The sequence below is a fragment of the Cricetulus griseus genome, chromosome 2, assembly GCF_003668045.3.
Source record: "Cricetulus griseus strain 17A/GY chromosome 2, alternate assembly CriGri-PICRH-1.0, whole genome shotgun sequence".
Taxonomy (NCBI): domain Eukaryota; kingdom Metazoa; phylum Chordata; class Mammalia; order Rodentia; family Cricetidae; genus Cricetulus; species Cricetulus griseus.
The window spans coordinates 8,412,800-8,430,690 of NC_048595.1; the positions used below are offsets into that span (position 1 = coordinate 8,412,800).

Below are 17,891 nucleotides of genomic sequence, written 5' to 3' on the forward strand. Positions count from 1 at the left end.
GTCTTTAAAAAGACAAATATGGAGACAGCAGCAATTTTACTTTTATTGGAAGAAATGAAATGTGCCCATTACAGAAAATAAAGTAGAAAGTATGGTTTTTGGTTTTCATTTTTGTAGCAAAATGTAATCCAGAAGTTCTTAGGCCTGACATAACAATGAGCAAGGCTTATGGGCTAGTAGGAGTAAAGAGAGAATCCATCACAAATGTGCAGAACAAGAAACAGCATTGACAGTAGTCTGGAGGGACCCAGCCCACGGTCCTGACAGGCCAGGCAGTGTTCCTAAAGACAACTTGTCATCACCCAGAGTCCTGCTTCAGACTGCCAGAAAGAACGGAACTGACTTTAGAAAGAGCCTAAGGAAGCCGGGCAGTGGTGGCCCACACCTTGAATCCCAGTACTCAGGAGGCAGATCTCTGTGAGCTCGAGGCCAGCCTGGTCTACAAAGTGAGTTCCAGGACAGCCAGGGCTACACAGAGAAACTCTGTCTTGGAAAACAAACAAAAAAAGGGCCTAAGGAAGTCTCCAAAGTGGCTTTTGCCTTTTAAATAGAATTGCAATAGTGTTGTTGGGTTTCAGAACTCCCAGGTATGTATGGGCCTAGGGCAACAGCAGATCATGGGGTCTTGTGTTATCTTACTTCTAGATGCTACAGGGCTTGGTAGACCCAGCGTGTATAGTCCAGGTTGCTTCAATTCAGTTTCTCAAGGAGTGAAATTCACACTTCCCTCTCCTCTTGTTAGGAAAGGCAAGGTTCCCATATATGGTACTCTCACTACTGGGGCTTCAAGAAAAACCGCAGACACTGAGAATGGTACCCAAGTCCTGCTCTTTACACAAGCTCGTGCACACACACAACACCAGGTGGCCCTCACCTGGCATCATGTGCAGGCTGTGAGCCAACCTGTAGTGGGAGGGGGGGTCACCCATACAGATTGTCATAGTTGGGAGCTCAGACCTTGGAGTCAGGCCACATCTGAGGGGCAAGGCTTCAGCAATGTCCAAACTTCAGTCAGGAGCATAACTTAGCTCTCGGGGACAGCCTGGGCTCTGTCACAGGGCAGCTGTGCCCTGTTGGGCCAGTCTCTGCTCAGATGTCTTCAGCAGGATGGGAGAATGGCCAGAGGAGGTAGTGTCATGTGCTGGCAGCTTGCCTCTGGGAAGTCTTGAGATTCCTGGGTGGCAGGTGGGACACCCCATGATGCACACAGGTGGGAGCCTGCTCTGGCAGGGGGCAGGCAGGGATCCCTCCTGGTCAGCAGGCTCCAGCCCACTGCACTTGATCTTTGCTCCCTCAGACCCTCGGCTGCTGGACACCCATTGTACAGGATGTGCTGTCCAGCCCGGCACAGCAGCATGGCAGAGTCATACAGAGGACCACATCCTGTGTTCTCAGTAAGGAGCCCAGTCCCTGGGGGTCTCAGCCCTCAGGCCAAGCTCTGTGAAACCCCACCCCTGTTCACAGCTGTTTGAACAATTCTCTTCTAGTCCCATGAGCTCCTAGGGCCAGCCTACAACCTGGAGACCTGAGGGTGGCCACTGCTCTCCCAAACCAAGGCATTACTTTCTCTTGACCCAATTCTCTTCTCCAGGTGACACAGAGCAGCCCCTCTGCCTAACCTTCCAGTTCTGGCTGCCACTGCCTGCATGGGCACAGCCCCCTACAGGACTAGGAGAGCTCTGCCGCTCTGGGGCCAGGGCCATCCAGGGCCAAGGCGAAGCTCTTCAAAGGTGGCAGGATCGATCATCTGTGCCTATGACATCATGGGGGGGGGTCCCCTCAGGCCAGTGACTGAATGTCCCTAGCAGGATGCCCTGGGGCTCTTGCTCTTCACGTTGCTGAGGTTGTGGTGTTCTTGGCCTGCAGGAATAGGCACCTACAGTGTCAGCATATCCAGGCTTCCCAGCAGGCCAGGTGCCTGGCAAGGGCATGGCAGCGCTGGGTAGATGTTCACTGGGTGCAGCAGCTGTCCCGGGGCCTGGTAGGTAGACAGAGGCCCTCGGGGCAACTTCTTTGTGACTCATCCCATTCATCGGTCCAAAGCCTTAGGGATGGCACTCAGGAGCCTCTGTCTGCCAACATTTCTCATGGCCCCTTGTCACATCCCTTTCACCCTGGGTGGCAGAAGTAGAAGAGTTAGAACAGCAAAGTGTTTCTTGCTCCAACTCTCTCTGTAGCTCAGACAATGGCACCTGGAACAGGCCTGGAGGACATGGCGGAAAAAGGCCCTTCAGCTGCAGGTGGCTCAACGGCTGTACCAGCAAGAGGAGAGCCGGGTCCTCTCCCAGGTGGCTCTACCTCACTTCTCCTAGTCAGCCTTCCAGAACAAGTGTCACCTTTGGGCTGAGCCAGGGAGAGGGGAGGGGCTGTCCCTGCTCAGCACTCTGAGGTCTCCTCATTCAGTAAGTTGTTCAGTGGTTACAGAGCTCATAGCCTGGACACGAGAGCTATAAGTCCAGCCCAGTGTCACAGTCACTCAATCTGAGAACCAGGCTGCTTGTGGCACTGGCTGCCCATGCTGGTCCCAGTGGGGCCTGAGTCAAACACAGGTTTCTCATTTGCAGGTCACTGGGCACAGCTTTCCAGGTCACAAGTCGAGTCTGTTTGGGTTGGGAAAGGGCGGGCTGGCTGCCAGGGCAGAGGAAAGGGCCTCTGGTTGAGACACACAGTGCATAACGGCTCAGGTGTGAGTCTTGACAGGCCCTGCAGGGAGCCTGAGACAAATGGCATTTCTTGTCCCTCCCTGCTTCCAGGCCTTTGAAAAGTGGTACCAGCGCCTGGTAGCCAGGAGCCTGCGAGAGGAACTAGCAGCAGCCTGTGTCCTGGAACCCTTGACAGTGGCCCGGATATAGCAGGCAGAGCAGGGCCCAGCAGCAGCTATGCTGTGAACTACTCCTGAGACATAAACAGAACCAAGCCCAGTCATCTGAGGCAAGGGACAGGCCCACAGCTGGAGGGGTCAGCTCCCAGAGCCCTGGGGGGTGGGTGGGAGGGCAATAAAAAGGACCCCCTCATCCTGACTGCTTCTGCTCAGTCCCTCCAAGGCTGCTTGCTCTCCACTGCAGCCACCTGGGCCCCGGAGACATGGGGAGAGGGGATCCGCTGCTCTACCCACGATGCTCTATGGACAGCTTTCTCCCCCTCCCTGACTCAAATAAGGCCAGCAGGCTGGGAGCCAGGCCTCAGGAGCAGTCATCTGTACCTGCCAGTCACTACCCCAGGCAATGAGGCCTGAGAGCTGGACTGGGGAGGCATGCCAGGGACAGCTAGGCTAGACTGAGGAGAGACAATGGCAGCTGGCAGGAGTGCCCGCTCAGGAGGGGCCAGAGTGGGCTACGCACAGCTATGGGCGTAGCTGGGCCCTGCTCAGGTCAGTCTCATCTCAGGGGCTTGAGCAGAGCACGAGCCTCCTAAATGGGACATCTCAGGTCCAGCCAGAGCCGGGATGCTCCCTGCAGTCTAGCTGTCATTATCACGTGTGTGGAGAGATGAGGGAGAGGTGGCTCTAGGAGGCTTATGGGGCCTGTGCGTCTCCCTTTACGCTGTGCCCGTTGAGCAGCTCGAACGTGTCTTCTACCACCTGCCAGAGGCAGTTGTCCAGCAGGAACTCGTTGTCCACCAGGTTGACCAGGAAGTAGTTGTCGTGGATGTACTGGATGATCATTCGGGATGGGGACTCCTCCTCGTACAGTTTGCCCCACTGCTCGATCCACAGGGCAAAGGCCTCGTCCTACACGCGGACACACACACACACATGTGCAGGCTCAACAGGGCTTCTGCACCCAGGTCTGGGTTCCTGCTGTCTCCCTGCAGGCCACCCAGAGAAGGGCACGGCAGTGCTCCTCTAGCCAGCCTGGAAATAAGCACCATGTGCTAACTCGAGGCTTCCTAGGTCCTGGGGTGTGGTTCTCAGCTTCGTGTTTCGGACCACTGTTTGCCCAGGGCTCTCAAGGCAGGCAGGGCACACACCCTCCACTTACTCACTCACTCACCTTCCAGAACATAAAGCTGATGGGATCCACCACAGTAGGCTGGATGATCTCTCGACCAGGGAAGATGCCCCACGTGACAGCATTGGGCTGCAGCTCGGGGGCATTGGTGATGTTCTTTCCCTAGGAACACAGACAGGATAGCTGCAGCCTCACCCAGTGCTGGCAGACCTCACCCAGCCATGTACCGCCCCCCTCTGCTTGAACCACAGACCTACAGGCATCCTGGGCAGCTCCCCTCTGCCTCCACTGCCTGACTAGACTTCTAGCCTGAGACAAGGGTTTGCTTATAATCCAGGGTGGCTTTGAACTCAGGATCCTCCAGCAGTTACTGCCCAAATGCAGGGATTACAGACGTGTGCTGCCACACCTGGCTTGTCTGCTGTTTCTCATCCAGGCCACAAGGGCCCCCACCAATGTTCCCTGATCCTTGCCACCCTCAGAGTTGCATGCTGTGATCTTTGTAAAAAGAAACGGAGGCAAGCCACTCTGCCACTTGGAGAAAGGCTCCCTCGCTCTTAGGCAGTCTCCAGGCCCCAGGCAGGAAGAACATCAGGGCTCCTGGGCCTGATTCAACACCACCATGTTCTAGATGCAGTTTCTCCACAGGCGGTGCGGTGTGGTGCGGTGCCTCTCCTTCTGCCCTTTCCCCAGAATGCCCTTCGCCCTTTGCCCTTAAGAAAGAGGATTCCGGCAAGCGTCTGGGGACAGGGCTCAATGGGTAAGAGTGCTTGATGCACAATTTTGGATCCCGGCACCCGTGTGGAAAGCTGGCATGACTGCATCTGCCTGCCACCCCAGCACTGTATGGGGTAGACAAGGGGACTGCTGAGGCGTGCGGGCTGTCGACCTAGCTCTAGGTTCAGTGAGAGATGCTGAGAGTGATGGCCGAGTGCAAAGCACACATATCCAGTAACACAGACTCCGCCCACACAGGATCCCATTAGACACCCTGGTCCTCTCGAGTATGGCATCCCTCCTCTGCATCCCATAGCATCCGACACTGAATGTGCCTTTCCTACTAAACAGACTTGTCATTGCATGTATTCATCTACCGCCCAGTCTGGGAGCTCTCTGTCAAGATGCCTGCCTCCATCTGGTCTGACTGTCTTGTACAATATGCTCTTGTACAATATGCCTGGCCTGCTCGTTTGGGGACTGTCAGAATAAATGTGGGTGTTCTCAAGCCCTGCTGGGTCTAGGCTGGGAGCTGGATCACCTGCACGTCCACAATGTGGAAGTTGACCCGGAGCTCGTACTTCTTCAGCACCTGCAGAAGGGCCTCCACTATCTCCCGGGAGGTGAAGAACTCTAAGTAGGCCTGAGGGAGGAGGAGACACCCATCACGTCAAGCCCTGCTCCCTGCCAGCTTCCTGCCTTCTGACTAGATCTGCTAACGCCATCTCTCAGCCAGATAGATGCCAATCCTCCTCCAGGGAGAGAACCCCATGTGGACAAGTGTAGGAGAGACTCGGGGCAGCGTGGACCAGGATGAACTGCAGAGTGAGTGCAGAAGGAACGACTTCTCTGTCTAGATGGGTCCCAAGGTGCCAGCCACTGGGGAGAAGCGTGTCAGGAGCTGAAGACAGAGCTACTCTGAGAAGCTCAGCCCGAGGGAGGAGGCTGCCACAGCCTCCCCAACTATTAGGTGACAATGCTATCAATAGGACTGGGCAAAGCATGTCTGCAGATTTTTCTAGAATGTTCAGAATACTGCAAGGTGGGTACTTTTTGCCCAGAGGAAGAAGCCAAGTTTGGGGCTGTATCAAGATATAACAGCAGAGCAGGCACCTGAACCCAGGTCTTCTGAGACCCAAGGCTCAAGGCCTTGTAGCCCCCGCAGGTCTGGGATTAAAGTGCCAATCTCGTCAGCAGCCAGAGCTCCGGGAGCTGACTGTTTCCTCGTTCTTCCTCTGGGAGGAGCACTTCCTGTGCTTTATTGTATTTTGTTCCAAACATAAACTGCCCCCCTCCTCACTTTTACAGAACTGGTGAGCCCAGGTGGCCTGTTACTTGCTCTGCTCCATAGTTATTCAAAATGCAGGGCTCAAGTTATTCAAAATGCAGGGCGCAGGAGGGAAAGGCCGGGGCTCTATTGCAGTCTCTGGGGATTTCCCAAGCAGGGTGAGTAGCTTCAAGAGACCTAGAGCACCTTCTGGAAGACGTGGCCCCCGCTGGGGCCCCAGCCCACAGTACCTTCTGGAAGACGTAGCCGCCGCTGGGGCCCCAGCCCACAACAGGGTCTGAGGACGGCTTCCCGTTGACGTTGGGCTGGGAGTTGATGGTGAGGATACCCAGCCTGTTCACGCGGAGCAGCTCTTCCTTCATTAGGCTGGTTTCTGCTGCCAGGGGATCATCGTTCCAGGGCAGGCAGGTCACCTGCAGGGCACGGTGAGCTGAGCTAGGGCACCGATGAGTCTGGGCCTGGGCTGTTTCCCCCTTGATAGTCACTGTAGAGACCCGGTCTGTCTCTGCCTCCAAGGGCCCCTGAGTAGGATTTCTTACGCCTTCCCTCAGCTGAGGTGCGTATCACAAGAGCGGAGACGGCCTAGCTCATGTCCAGCCCAAGGCTGTGATAAGACTGGGGTGGGAACCCTAGGCCCCCACTCCACCCACTTACTGTGTAGCCATGCTGGTTTGGCTCTCCTGAGAGGTAACGTTCAAAGACTTTAAAGACGCTTTCCTCGCTGGTGAGCTCCTCACCCCACATCTTCAGCAGCTCCTCCCTGGGGGACTTGCTTTTCAGGTAGAAGAGGTAGTAGTCCTTCAGCTCCCCGAAGGCCGGTGAGGAGGAATTACCCCTGGCAGGAGCGGAAGAGTCAGGGCACTTTTCTATAAATCCCATCCCTAACCCCTCCTCCCCCCAGCAAGGAGTGGCTGTTGCCCTCACCAGCGGCCATTGGGAAACTCGTCCCAGTCCTGTGTGCGGTAGATGTAGCTTTTTGGTCTGGAGGCCCAGAAGATGGGACGTACATATTCCTCCCGGCGCTTGGGATGCGCACTAACAGCCCAGGGCAGGGGGCGCCTGGTAAGAGGGAACACCAAGGAATTAACTGGAGTGAGCTAGAGGAAGCCACCAAGGCTGGCCAGTGCAGCGTCACTCAGCCTTCACTGCACAGGGAAGCTCTCTGAGGTGGGGCGGGTGGGACCTGTAACCCTGCCAGCTGTGGCTCCTAAGGGCTCCTGACCATTGTAGGATTAGGATTGCACCAATGCTGCCTGACTGCCCTTTCTCACCTGGGGTCCTCAGTCCACATGCCCAGTTGCTTTAGCACCTCCATGGTGGCCACCTCACGGTTGAGGGTATAGAAGTGGAGGCCCGGCACCAAGCCACTGTCCAGAAGCTCCCGGCACAAGCTCACAGCCAGCTCAATGCCATAGTTGCGGATGGCAGCATCGTTGTCTTTGATCGGCTCAATTACGTCCTTGATGTTCTGTGGCACCTCTAGCTTGGATAGTTTTACAAGCTGCCGAAGGGAGGTGTAGCCCTGTCCAAGACACAAGAGGCATGGGGACATCTCTAGCCCAGGTTTCAGCCCATTCCCTTCCTAGTCTCTTGGCTAATTAGCTTCATGTGGTGAGACCTGGGAAAGCCAGAGGTACTGCAGGACAATGCTTGGCCTGCCCTGCTTTCTCCCTCCTTTGCAGAGTTTGGGAGCTGCCTGCCTCATTCCTGCCATCAGCCTAAGCCAGGCCCTGAGCCCGTCATCTGCCAGACGTAAGTTTAAATTACAGAGCCACCTCTAGAGTGCTGGGATTACAGGTGTATACCATCAGCTTAACCAAAATTCCTGATGAGAGTTGTAATTACTTTTAATGATGTCTGTCAGCAGGCCAAATTACAAGCCCTTTATAGACACCATTGTTTCTTTTTCTTTCTTTTTTTTTTTTTTTTTTGGCTTTTCGAGACAGGGTTTCCCTGTGGCTTTGGAGCCTGTCCTGGAACTAGCTCTTGTAGACCAGGCTGGTCTCGAACTCACAGAGATCGGCCTGCCTCTGCCTCCCAAGTGCTGGGATTAAAGGCATGCACCACCACCGCCCAGCGACACCATTGTTTCTTAGGGACGACAACTGAGGTGACCAAATGCAGCATGTGGACAATGCCTAGTGGCAATCAAGTACCCCTGAGGAACAACTTCAGGGTGACCCGGAGCCCTAGCCCAGGACAGTGACTGGAATACGGGAACCAGGCCCTCCTGAGCCCCTCACCTGTATAGGAAAGATCCCGGGCAGGATGGGGCAGGAGATGCCTATTTCTGTGCAGGCCTTCACAAAGCTGAGGAAGGTGTTGGCCTCAAAGAAGAGCTGAGTGATGATGAAGTCGGCACCTGCAGATACCTTCTCTTTCAAGTGCTTCAGGTCCTCCTCAAAGCTCTCTGCCTCGGGGTGGCCTTTGGGGTAACCTATCAGTAGAGAAGACAGTGAGGAGACTGACTTCAACCCACCTGCTCAGGGAGTGAAGACACCAGTGTCTGGCGCCTGGGCACAGTCCTCAGCCCAGGCTCTGCACACGTGCCTCCCAGTAGCAGTGTGGACAGGTGGTGAACTGTGGTTGTCCAAGCTCACTGCTGTGCCTGTAGATGAGCCTCCAGGAGGGTGGTGGACTGTTCCAAACGCTGCACACTCTCCTGTCTCACTCAGGCAAGTCAGGCCACAGACAGAATACCATGTTCAATATGAACACTAACTAGACTGTTTCTAGGGAACCAGATTTGACTCTTGAGCATTGGACCTAAGGCGTTAGTTCAAGTTTTGTTTTGTTTTGGGGTTTGGATTGAACCCAACATCTTATGCATGTTAGGCAAGCATTCAACTACTGAGCCCCATCCCTAGTTCCTCTGAGTGAGAGAGAAAGAGAGAGAGAGAGACAGAGACAGAGACAGAGACAGAGAGACAGAGACAGAGAGAAGAGCGGTTTTGCTTCTTTGAGACAGGGTCTCACTATGTAGCTATGTAGCCTTGACTGGTGGCTTGGAACTCTGTAGACCAAGGTGACCCTGAATTCAAAGAGATTGACTGCCTCTGCCTCCCAAATGCCATGGTTAAAGGCATGTACCCAGCCCTAACAGCATTTTTTTGTAATTAAAAAGCATGTATGACACCAAATTCCCTTTGAGTCAGGATACTGAAAGGTTAAGAATTCTATGGTGGGAGCTGGTTGAGATGGCTTAGCAGTTAGAAGCACTGGCTGCTTGTGGAGAGGACCCTCTTCTAGCCTCCACAGGCACCAGGCATACACACAGTGCACACACATACACAGAGGAAGGAAAGCATACATATAAACTAAGAATTTTAAAAAACCACATTAAGCTGGGTGGTGGTATTGCAAGCCTTTAATCCCAGCACTCTGGAGGCAGAGGCAGGCAGAACTTAGTAAATTTGAGGCCAGCCTGGCCTACAGAGCTAGTTCCAGGACAGCTAGGGCTACAAAGAGAAACCCTGTCTCAAGAAACCAAAATACAAACAAACAAACAAAAAAACACCCACAAAAAAAAACAAAAAAATAAACAAAAGAGTGCTTACTGCTTTTGCAGAGGACCTGGGTTTTTACTAACACCTATATGGCAGCTAAAAAGCTTCTGACCTCTGTGTACACTGTGCACATACACATAACATTTAGCAACTAAACATATTTAAGAAAGAAACAAAGGACAGACTATAATAACTACTTTTCCACTGTCCAAAGGTCGTGGAGAGGATTCACTTGGATGCACGCCCTACTGGCCCATTCTCTTTTGAAAGCAGAATGCTCATCAGTTTCAATCCCACAAAAAAGTTCCTGTAGGGCTGGCAAGATGGCTCAGTGGGTTGAGGCACTTTAAAGCAAGCCTCAGATTCTACAATATAAGAGAGAACTAATTTCCAAGAGGAGTTGTCCTTTAGCCTGGCAGTGGTGGTGCACGCCTTTAATCCCAGCACTCTGGGAGGCAGAGGCAGGCAGATCTCTGTGAGTTTGTGAGCAGCCTGGTTTATAAAGCTAGCTCCAGCACAGTCAGGACTACACAACTGTGTATTGAAAAAAAAAATCAATAAACAAGGAAATGGAATATATATATATATATTCTCATTCTGATCACAAGGAGTGTGGGGGATGGGATAATGGGATGGCCATGAGTGGAGCATGCAGAAGATGGAGCCAAATTGGCCATTGGTGGCTCTGTGAACGCTCTGACTCCTCCTCTCAATGGCCAAATTCACCAGCAGCCTTACCCAGGCAGAAAGGCGGGAAGGCACAGCTCTGAGGCAACCTCAGGGATAGAGAGGCCCCCCTGCCTGAGTTCCAACAGGAGCAGTGCTAAGCAGACAGCTGGTCTGAACCATATCTGGAAGCCAAGCTGCTTTACTGTGATAAGGACATTTGGTTCTTAAGAAACCAGTCACCAAGCATAGACATAAAAACTATTGTTTCAAGGAAGAAAGGACCAGGAGACCAGGCACCAGTACTTCAGCTCTCTTTCTAGTGGGAAATTCTGAAGTCACACAGCTGAGCAGTTTAAGCAACGCCAGGCAAATCCATATTGGCCCACAGTTGGGCTTTGCTCACTTTGCTATATTCTTTTTCTGTATGAGCTGCTTGGTAGTTTTAAGTGTCTGTGCCGTGTGTGTAGGTGCCCATGATGGCCAGGGCCGAGCTGGATCCCCTGGAGCTGGAGTTACAGGTGTTTGTGAGTTAGAGGGTGTAGGTGTTGGGACAGAACTCGGGTTCTCTGCAGGAGCAGCAAGCACTCTTGGCCCCTGAGACTTCACTCTAGCCCCAGGTACACAGCTCCGTGTACACAGTTCCAAAATTGCTGCATGCAGGCCGGTAGCAGCAGTGACAATCAGAACAGCTGGCAATGCCTGCTCCCACAATTCTTGAGCTGTCTTTCCCAGTCTTAGCCAGTCATGCAGCCTGCTGAGAGGAGCACATGTAGACGTTGGGGGGTGGGGGTGCTGGAGAAAGCTCAAAGTTATGCATGACTATTCTCTTGAAGCTGCAAACCTTTTTTAAAAATTATATTCCTTAAGGCTCAGTAAGTGTCTGAGCCTTATATTTATATTCCTAAGGCACTTGCTGTCAAGTCTGACACTCGAGTTTAAATCCCAGAACCAACATGGTAGAAAGAGAACTGAATTCTGAGAGTTGGCTTCCTACCTTCACTCGTGTGTATACTCACACACACAAAATAAAATAAATTTTACTACTTACTATATTATTCAATGATATAAGCACTTATTCATCTGTTTATTTTCTTGGTGCTGGGATGGAGCCTGGAACCTTACAAGCACATGGCAAGCTCTGAAGCTCTGGGTTTCTAAGACAAGTTCTGGCTGTCCTTGAACTCATGTCCTCCCCCTCTCCCGCCCTCCCCATCCCTTACTGCAAGGATCGGAGCTGAGCCAGAATGAGTCTCACGTCCTAGAAACTGAGATCCAACACTGAGAACAGTCATGGCTACAGGCTTGTCTGGAGCTGACACTGTGCACACACAGAAGCAGGACTCATGCATAGGACAGACAGTGTGTCTATGAGGGCCTCTCCTACAGCAGATGTACAGTGAGAAGTCAACCCCTGGACCCCGCAGGCACACAGGCACGTGGGGGGGAGGCATGGAAGGCAGAGGGGGGAAGCACCAGGAGTGGGCAGTGTGCCAGCCTGGGGCAGCCCAAGAACAGGGCCACGCAGTTCACCTCTGTGCTCCCCCACTCTGTATCGACACAATCGCCGCGTCCCCAGCTGAATACTGGCTGGCTTTCCTCTTATCTTCTCTGTTCCACTTACCTGCCACACAGATGTCAAAGTAGTCGCCAAACTCGCTCCGGATGTGCTTCACCAGGTCTGTGGCGTAGCTGAAGCCTCCTTCCTCTGTTTCCCAGTGGTCACCTACAGGGTCTGCAGGGTTGCTGGAGGTCATGGTCACTGGGTGTCCCCTGACCTCCACAGAGTCTTCTTGATCCCTCTACCTTCCCCTACACTTGGCTGTAGGCCCCTCAAAGGCAGAGGCTTCCTACTGTGCAAGTCTAGCCTGACACCTGGCAGACAGGAGGTGGAGGGCAGTGGTCAGTTGCCACAGGTCTACTAAGGCTGACTCTGCAGGTGCCCCTGTTGTTGCCGGGACCAGGGAAGGTGTGGCTCTCCACAGAGCCTGGAGTACTGGGGACTCTGGCCTGGCCCTGATGCCCTGGGTGTGCTCAGATACCCTCACCCACCCCTCTGCTCTCTCAGAGCACCTGAATTCTGGGTGAATTTTCTACTCATGAGGAGTCCCGTGGTGAGCAGAGGCCACAGATCCCTCCCACCCATCAGGCTCCCACTTCCCACTGTTGAGTGGCCTGAGGACAGGAAGCACCCAGGTGCTTCTGGGAAATGCCAGCACAGCAGACTATGACTAGGCCAGACAGTGCCAGAGACTGATGGCATTGTGTAATGGGGGTAGAGGGTTATCAGGCACCAGCCACATCCCGACTGAACTGCATACAGGGCAAGAGGTGGAAGAGGCCATCCCACCTGTGTGAAGCCCATAGTGGACTCATTACCCACAATGCTCACTGATCCTCCTGCAGCAAGCGGGCCCCAAATGAGTTTGTCATGCGGGGCCCAGGGAAAGTAAAGGACTTTTCTGGGGGCAGGAGAAGCCTTCAGGAAAGCAAGAACCCAGAAAGGAGGGGTGCTGGCGCCACACCTCCCCTCAGTGCCATTATGTTCTTCAGGCCAAGCTGCTTGGCTTTGTGCAAATGGCCTGTAATCTCCTCCTGGCGCTGCTGGCAGCAGGTCACGTGCAGGACGGTTTCCAAGCCGCAGTAGTTCACTGCGGTGCTGGCAATCATCATGGAGGAAGTCTCCTTGTCTGAGCCGGGGTCTCCAGCCGGGTGCCAGGTAACATCCAGGAAGAGGGGGCCCCCTGCTGCCATCCGGTCAAACCTGGGGGGGATTTCCTTCTTAAGTCTGGGCCCCTGGGGGAACAGCGTGCTCATCCTCCCTGGGATGCAAGCTGGTGACAGAGCACTGGGCTTACTTCCCAGGCACGTCACCTGTCTGGGGCGTCACCTGTCTGGGCACGGTGTCTTTGTTTGTAAGGTGCGACAGGCGACAGTACCTGCTCCGCATCCATGCAGATGCAGGGTCGGATGGCTGTGCATACTCATCGCCACTGCCCCGGGGGATAACAATGTCACCATCTTTCTGCTTCTTAGAGTGCATGCACACTCACTGGTTTTAGGTGAGTTTAGAATCTTAACAGCTGAGAGTGGCAGGCAGAGGGCCTTGATTTAGGAAAGGCAGAGAGATGAGCAGACACAAGTTTGTCTTGTGCTGCCACCATGGCCCCCTTGCATCAGCCTGCAGAGCAAGGCTGGGTTCCTGAAGGAGATTCGAAAGCCTTTGTGTGCTAAGTAAGGCTGTGTCTAAATATCCCGGGCCCTTGACATTTCTGGACCTAGGCAGCAGCACGTAGCAAGTATGGACTAAAAGGCTTCAACTTTTGTGGTTGGTTATGAGACAGGGTCTCATGTAGCCCAGACTTGACTTCAAACTCCTATGTAGATGACAGTGTTCTTTATTTGTTTTTGAGACAGGGTCTTACTATATAGCCCAGGCTGTCCTAGAACTCACTATGTAGACCAGGTTGGCCTCAAACTCATAGAGATCTGCCTGTCTCTGTCTCCCAAGTGCTGGGAATAAGGGTAGGAACCACCATGCTCAGCTCTTGACCAGGCTGGCCTGGAACTAAGATCAAACTCATAGAGTACTGCCTGCTTCTGCCTCCTGAGTGCTGGGATTACATGCATGTTCCCATACCCTGTTTATGTAGTGCTAGGGATCAAATTTAGGATTTCCTGCGAGCTACATACTCAATCCATCAACTTTGCTATATCTTCCCCAAAACACCCCCCAATGTTTTTGGAAACAGAGTTTCTTTTTGTAGTTTTGGAGCCTGTCCTGGAACTCCCTCTGTAGACCAGGCTGACCTCAGATTCACAGAGATCTGCCTGCCTCTGATTCTGGAGTGCTGTGATTAAAGGCGTGCACCACCACTGCCTGTCCCCACCCTCTTTTTAAAACAGGGTGCCATTATGTAACCCTGGCTGGCCTGGACTCTAGGTAGCCTAGGCTGGCTTTGAACTCATAGCCATCCTCCTGCCTCTGTGTACCACTATGCCCGACTTTCCTTTCTGTTTTCTTCGTGATCCCAGGGACAAAGCACAGGGTCTAGCAAAGCACTCTGACTGGAAGGAAGGCAACTGGAACCCAGAAAGTGTGACCACAAAGCATGTGGTCCCTGATTTGAAAAAGTACTCACAATGTCTAGCTAGCTCATCACATTCCCCAAGTTGCTATTTGTTGACTTCCTAAGCTCCTTGTGAGCCAGCCCCAAGTTCTGCCAAAGAATGCAGCCTGAGAGTGAACATTTTTGGCCCACTGGGGGAGTGCGTCCAAACATATCTAATGCTGCCTCTGAGGGACTTCTGCAGACAAGAAGTTGTAAATTGCAGACCAAACTCCCTGTCTCTCCTAAGCTCCTTCCTGCCTCCTCTCTCCAGTGCCTTTTCCTGCCGGGTCAAAGGGCAGCTCATGTTGCCCTCCGCCGACCCCCTTACTTAACCTCCCTGCTCACCTTGAGATGAGGTTAACAGCTCCCTCAGCAGTCCGAGGAGGGAAGAACTCCAGGGAGAACCACTTGTCACCAGAGTCCATTCTGCGCCTCATCTTCTCCCGGAGCCTCTCGTGCCGCTCCGGGTCCAGGCTGGGGGTGGAACATCGAGAACTGTCCTTGGAGCTCTCGCTGCCGCTGCCGCTGCCGCTGCCGCTGCCGCTGCCCTCGTTCACCATGGTTGGGTTCCTGCTGTACAGGGTGGGGGCCGGGGGCATCAGAGGGCTGGTAGCCAAACCCCATGCACACCCAACATCTGAGGAGGCAGCTCCAGAGGCGGACAAGAGGGAGGCTCACACACCTCCTACCCAGAGGCTTCATGCGCTTTGCCCCCCTGCTGTCGTCTGGCTCTTTGTATGACGACCTCCCACTAGGCTCTGGGCCGCTCTTAGATCCTTCAGCTCATGAATTCTTGGTGACAGCTACCTGATAGAGGGTGGCACAGAAAGCCTCACACAGCCGGCCTCTGAGGCCCACATTCCTAGGGATGGGTAACGGTGGCCAGCTGGCAGGACCTTGGCTTCTTGATGGTTCATCTCAGTCAACTTAGACTCAGAGTGAGTGGGGGAAGAAACAGGGAACCTTTCCTGGAGGGTGTGCCCTAGTGGGCGGAGCTGTGACAAAGAGCCCAGAGCTAAAGCTGGGGCCACGCAAAGGGGCGGGAGTAAGGTTTCTAGGCAAGTCAAAGAAGCCGGATGAAGGGTGGGGGAGGGGAGAATGTGAGCAGGCAGGGACTGCAGGGGTTGGTGGAGATTAGGCTATTAGCCATTCAGCGTCACTGGATTTCCCCCTCCAAAGAAAGAGCAGCTCACGGGTGCTGGCCTCTCCTGGAACATGTTCTAGATTCTTTGTTGCATGGCTAGGGAGCCTGATTTCCCAAGTTCACACTACTCCAAAACCGCTGCTGTGTTGTGAGCTACAACTTGACAGGGGCTGGGTTGCAAAACCAAGCAGACTTGCCGGGTGGTAGTGGCGCATGCCTTTACTCCCAGTACTTAGAGGCAGGCAGATCTCTGTGAGTTCCAGGCCAGCCAGGGCTACAGAGCTGGTCCCAGGACAGCCAGAGTTGTTACACAGAGAAACCCTGTCTCAAAAAGCCAACATCCCCACCAAAAAAATAAAACTTTGATGCGCTGGGCTGCAAAGGCAGTCAGACTGAAATCACTAAGGGAGGGCAGGGATGTATGTCCAACTCTGAACAGAGGCTGTCCCATCTGTGCCTGCCCTGGCAGCAGCTCTCCCTGAGCATACCAATGAAGTCAAAGGAATCAGTGACCACAGTGCCACCACATACGTGATCCTGGTCACACCAATTGAAGCCTGGCTAACAGAGCATATTGCAGTCTGGTCAGGAAATGGCAAACATCTGGAAACAAAACCAACACGAGTTCTGCACCAAAATATGGGCACACACACAATAGTGGTCATCTGTGTGGTGACACGGAGCAACAGAGGAACAGCTAAGTCACTTTCATTCCTTTACAGAAACTTCCACCTCTAAGTCAATGTACCGTACGTACCAATGTACCAAATCTGCGGCTCCTTCCTCTCCTAAGGCACAGAACACAGGCCAAGGAGCCGGTTCCAGACTAAAAACCCTGCTCCTCCTCAGTGCCACTGCTATCCCCTATCCATTTATGCCAGTTTTGTTCTGACCTAAAACTGCCAGGTGCTCATGCAGAGTGAGAAAGAAGCCAACCTTGCATGTCGGCCAAGACCTTTCTTCTATATCTCATTCTCACTGCAGAAGCAAATCCTGCAGAGCTGACCTACACACAGCAGCAAACTGCTCCAAGATTTGAGCATGTCCAACACATGCCATATTTCAACCAACAGCCACCAGCTATTCATTATTAGCTGGGATTCCACAACACACAAGGTTGAGACTGTGGTCTAACAAGTTTGTTTACCCTTTGGCTGTAGGTCCCCTGCCTGAGACCAGGGCCAGGGATCCTGTTCCTGGCATCCTCAGTGCCTGGCAGAGTAGTAACAGCCAGTACTCACTGAATCCTAATGGTCTCAAAATACCCCTCTGCCACCTACTGATCACTTAGACTGTGCCAAACAGTGAGTCCACCACTCCCAAAACTGTTGAGAGACATATGTGAACAGAAGGGCAGTGTGGGACCTGGGCAACAAAGCCAGTAAGTCCACCACTCCTTCTCAGATCTTGTCAGGGTGGCAGGTTTTAAGAAACTGGCAGCCAGGTACGGGGGAGGGGGCGCACACATTTAATCCCAGCTCTGGGGGTGGGGGGAGCAAAGGCAGGCGAATGTCTGAGTTCGAGACCTGGTCTACAGAGAGTTCCTGGACAGCCAGGGCTACATAGAGAGCCCATTTTCGAAAAACAAAACAAAACAAAGTAGATCGATCGATCGATACACGGAGCTCGACAGACACTATGACTGGCAACCACCCGGGCGCTGGGTGGCCCGAGGGACGGGAATAGGGTCACCCGGTCAATGGGTCACAGGTCTGGACGGGGATGCGGGCCCCAGACGGCTCTGGAGGCTGGATCTCTGCCCCATACCCAGGACTCTTAACCTTGGGGTACCTTCGTGCAGGGGGGAGGCTGGGTGACAGCCACTAGGGGTTCCTTAGGCTGCAGCAGCGACCAGAGCCTCCAAGAGCAGGACGGGCCAGCCCCAGCTGCTCGCCCGCCCGCCGGCCCGCAGGAGGCTCGCCATCGGCGGGTGGCGAATTCCTCCACGGCGTCCCAAGCCTCCGAGCCACTCACCGACCTGTCTGTCAGAACCTCCGCGGTTGCGGCGCCTTCTGCCTAGCACATGCGGAGGAGGCGGGGTGCAGCTGCCGGTTGCCAAGGGAAACGGGACGAGCGGCCGTCGGAAGCCATCAAAGAGGGCGACAGGAAGTCCCGCCCCCAGCATGGCCGCGCCGGGAGATCTCTCGGGAAGCCGGCCCAGGGCCGCGTCATGTGACGCGAGCTCTCGCCCCACCCGTCTGCAGCCACTCCCTGTCTGCCGTCCCACGGCTCGGGAGGGCCACGTGACCCTCGCGGGGCCAGTCACGTGAGGCGCGGGTCCGGGTGGGAGGGGGCGGGCCTGGGGGTCCGGAGTGGCAGGAGAGGAGGAAGATGGCGGGATGCCGGGGGTCGCCGTGCTGCTGCTGCCGCTGGTGCTGCTGCTGCGGCGAGCGCGAGAGCCGCACCCCCGAGGAGCTGGTGAGCGCCCGGGGCTGGGGAGGGGGCCGTGGCGGCCTGAGAGACCGCGCCGAGCCGAGCTGCGCCGGCAGGTGGCTGCGGGTGGGGCCC

The 17,891-nt window shown here is 54.2% G+C and overlaps 2 protein-coding genes across 12 annotated transcripts in view; one reads left to right on the forward strand and one right to left on the reverse strand.

Moving 5' to 3' along the window:
- Positions 1-19: 19 nt before the first annotated feature.
- On the reverse strand, positions 20-17,662 carry Mthfr (methylenetetrahydrofolate reductase). Of its 8 annotated transcripts, XM_035439421.1 has the most exons (13): positions 17,175-17,340; positions 14,922-15,046; positions 14,585-14,812; positions 12,653-12,891; positions 11,752-11,862; positions 8,199-8,392; positions 7,227-7,477; positions 6,880-7,014; positions 6,610-6,790; positions 6,186-6,368; positions 5,209-5,310; positions 3,993-4,112; positions 20-3,730 (listed from the first exon to the last, which is right to left on the reverse strand). In XM_035439421.1, exons 2-13 carry the CDS (start codon positions 14,939-14,941, stop codon positions 3,515-3,517), a joined length of 1,980 nt encoding a protein of 659 aa, XP_035295312.1. In that variant the 5' UTR covers positions 14,942-15,046; positions 17,175-17,340; the 3' UTR covers positions 20-3,514. The 8 variants fall into 8 exon arrangements, with proteins under 8 accessions (XP_035295312.1, XP_027253989.1, XP_027253991.1 ...); XM_027398188.2 differs by lacking the exons at positions 14,922-15,046; positions 17,175-17,340 and adding an exon at positions 17,362-17,662 and having other exon boundaries at positions 14,585-14,809; XM_027398190.2 differs by lacking the exons at positions 14,922-15,046; positions 17,175-17,340 and adding an exon at positions 17,362-17,662.
- Clcn6 (chloride voltage-gated channel 6) overlaps positions 17,650-17,891 on the forward strand; it is a 35,040-nt gene continuing 34,798 nt past the window's right edge. For 3 of the 4 annotated variants that reach the window (XR_003481833.2, XR_004768119.1, XM_035439419.1), the window contains exon 1: positions 17,650-17,801. Coding sequence is in view for 2 of the 4 variants with exons in the window: in XM_035439419.1 (XP_035295310.1) it covers positions 17,715-17,801 (87 nt within the window). In the remaining 2 variants the exon portion in view is untranslated. The remainder of the gene's footprint in view (positions 17,802-17,891) is intronic. The other variant, XM_027398180.1, reaches the window with a different exon arrangement.

Excerpts from the sequence above, each read along its gene's own strand:
- Mthfr (XM_027398183.2), bottom strand. The coding sequence starts at position 15,156 with ATGAACCATCAAGAAGCCAAGGTCCTGCCAGCTGGCCACCGTTACCCA. Across the intron at positions 12,892-14,584 it reads GCTGTTAACCTCATCTCAAG|GTTTGACCGGATGGCAGCAG; the intron begins GTGAGCAGGGAG and ends AATCCCCCCCAG. Across the intron at positions 7,478-8,198 it reads CCGGGATCTTTCCTATACAG|GGCTACACCTCCCTTCGGCA; the intron begins GTGAGGGGCTCA and ends TGTCTTGGACAG.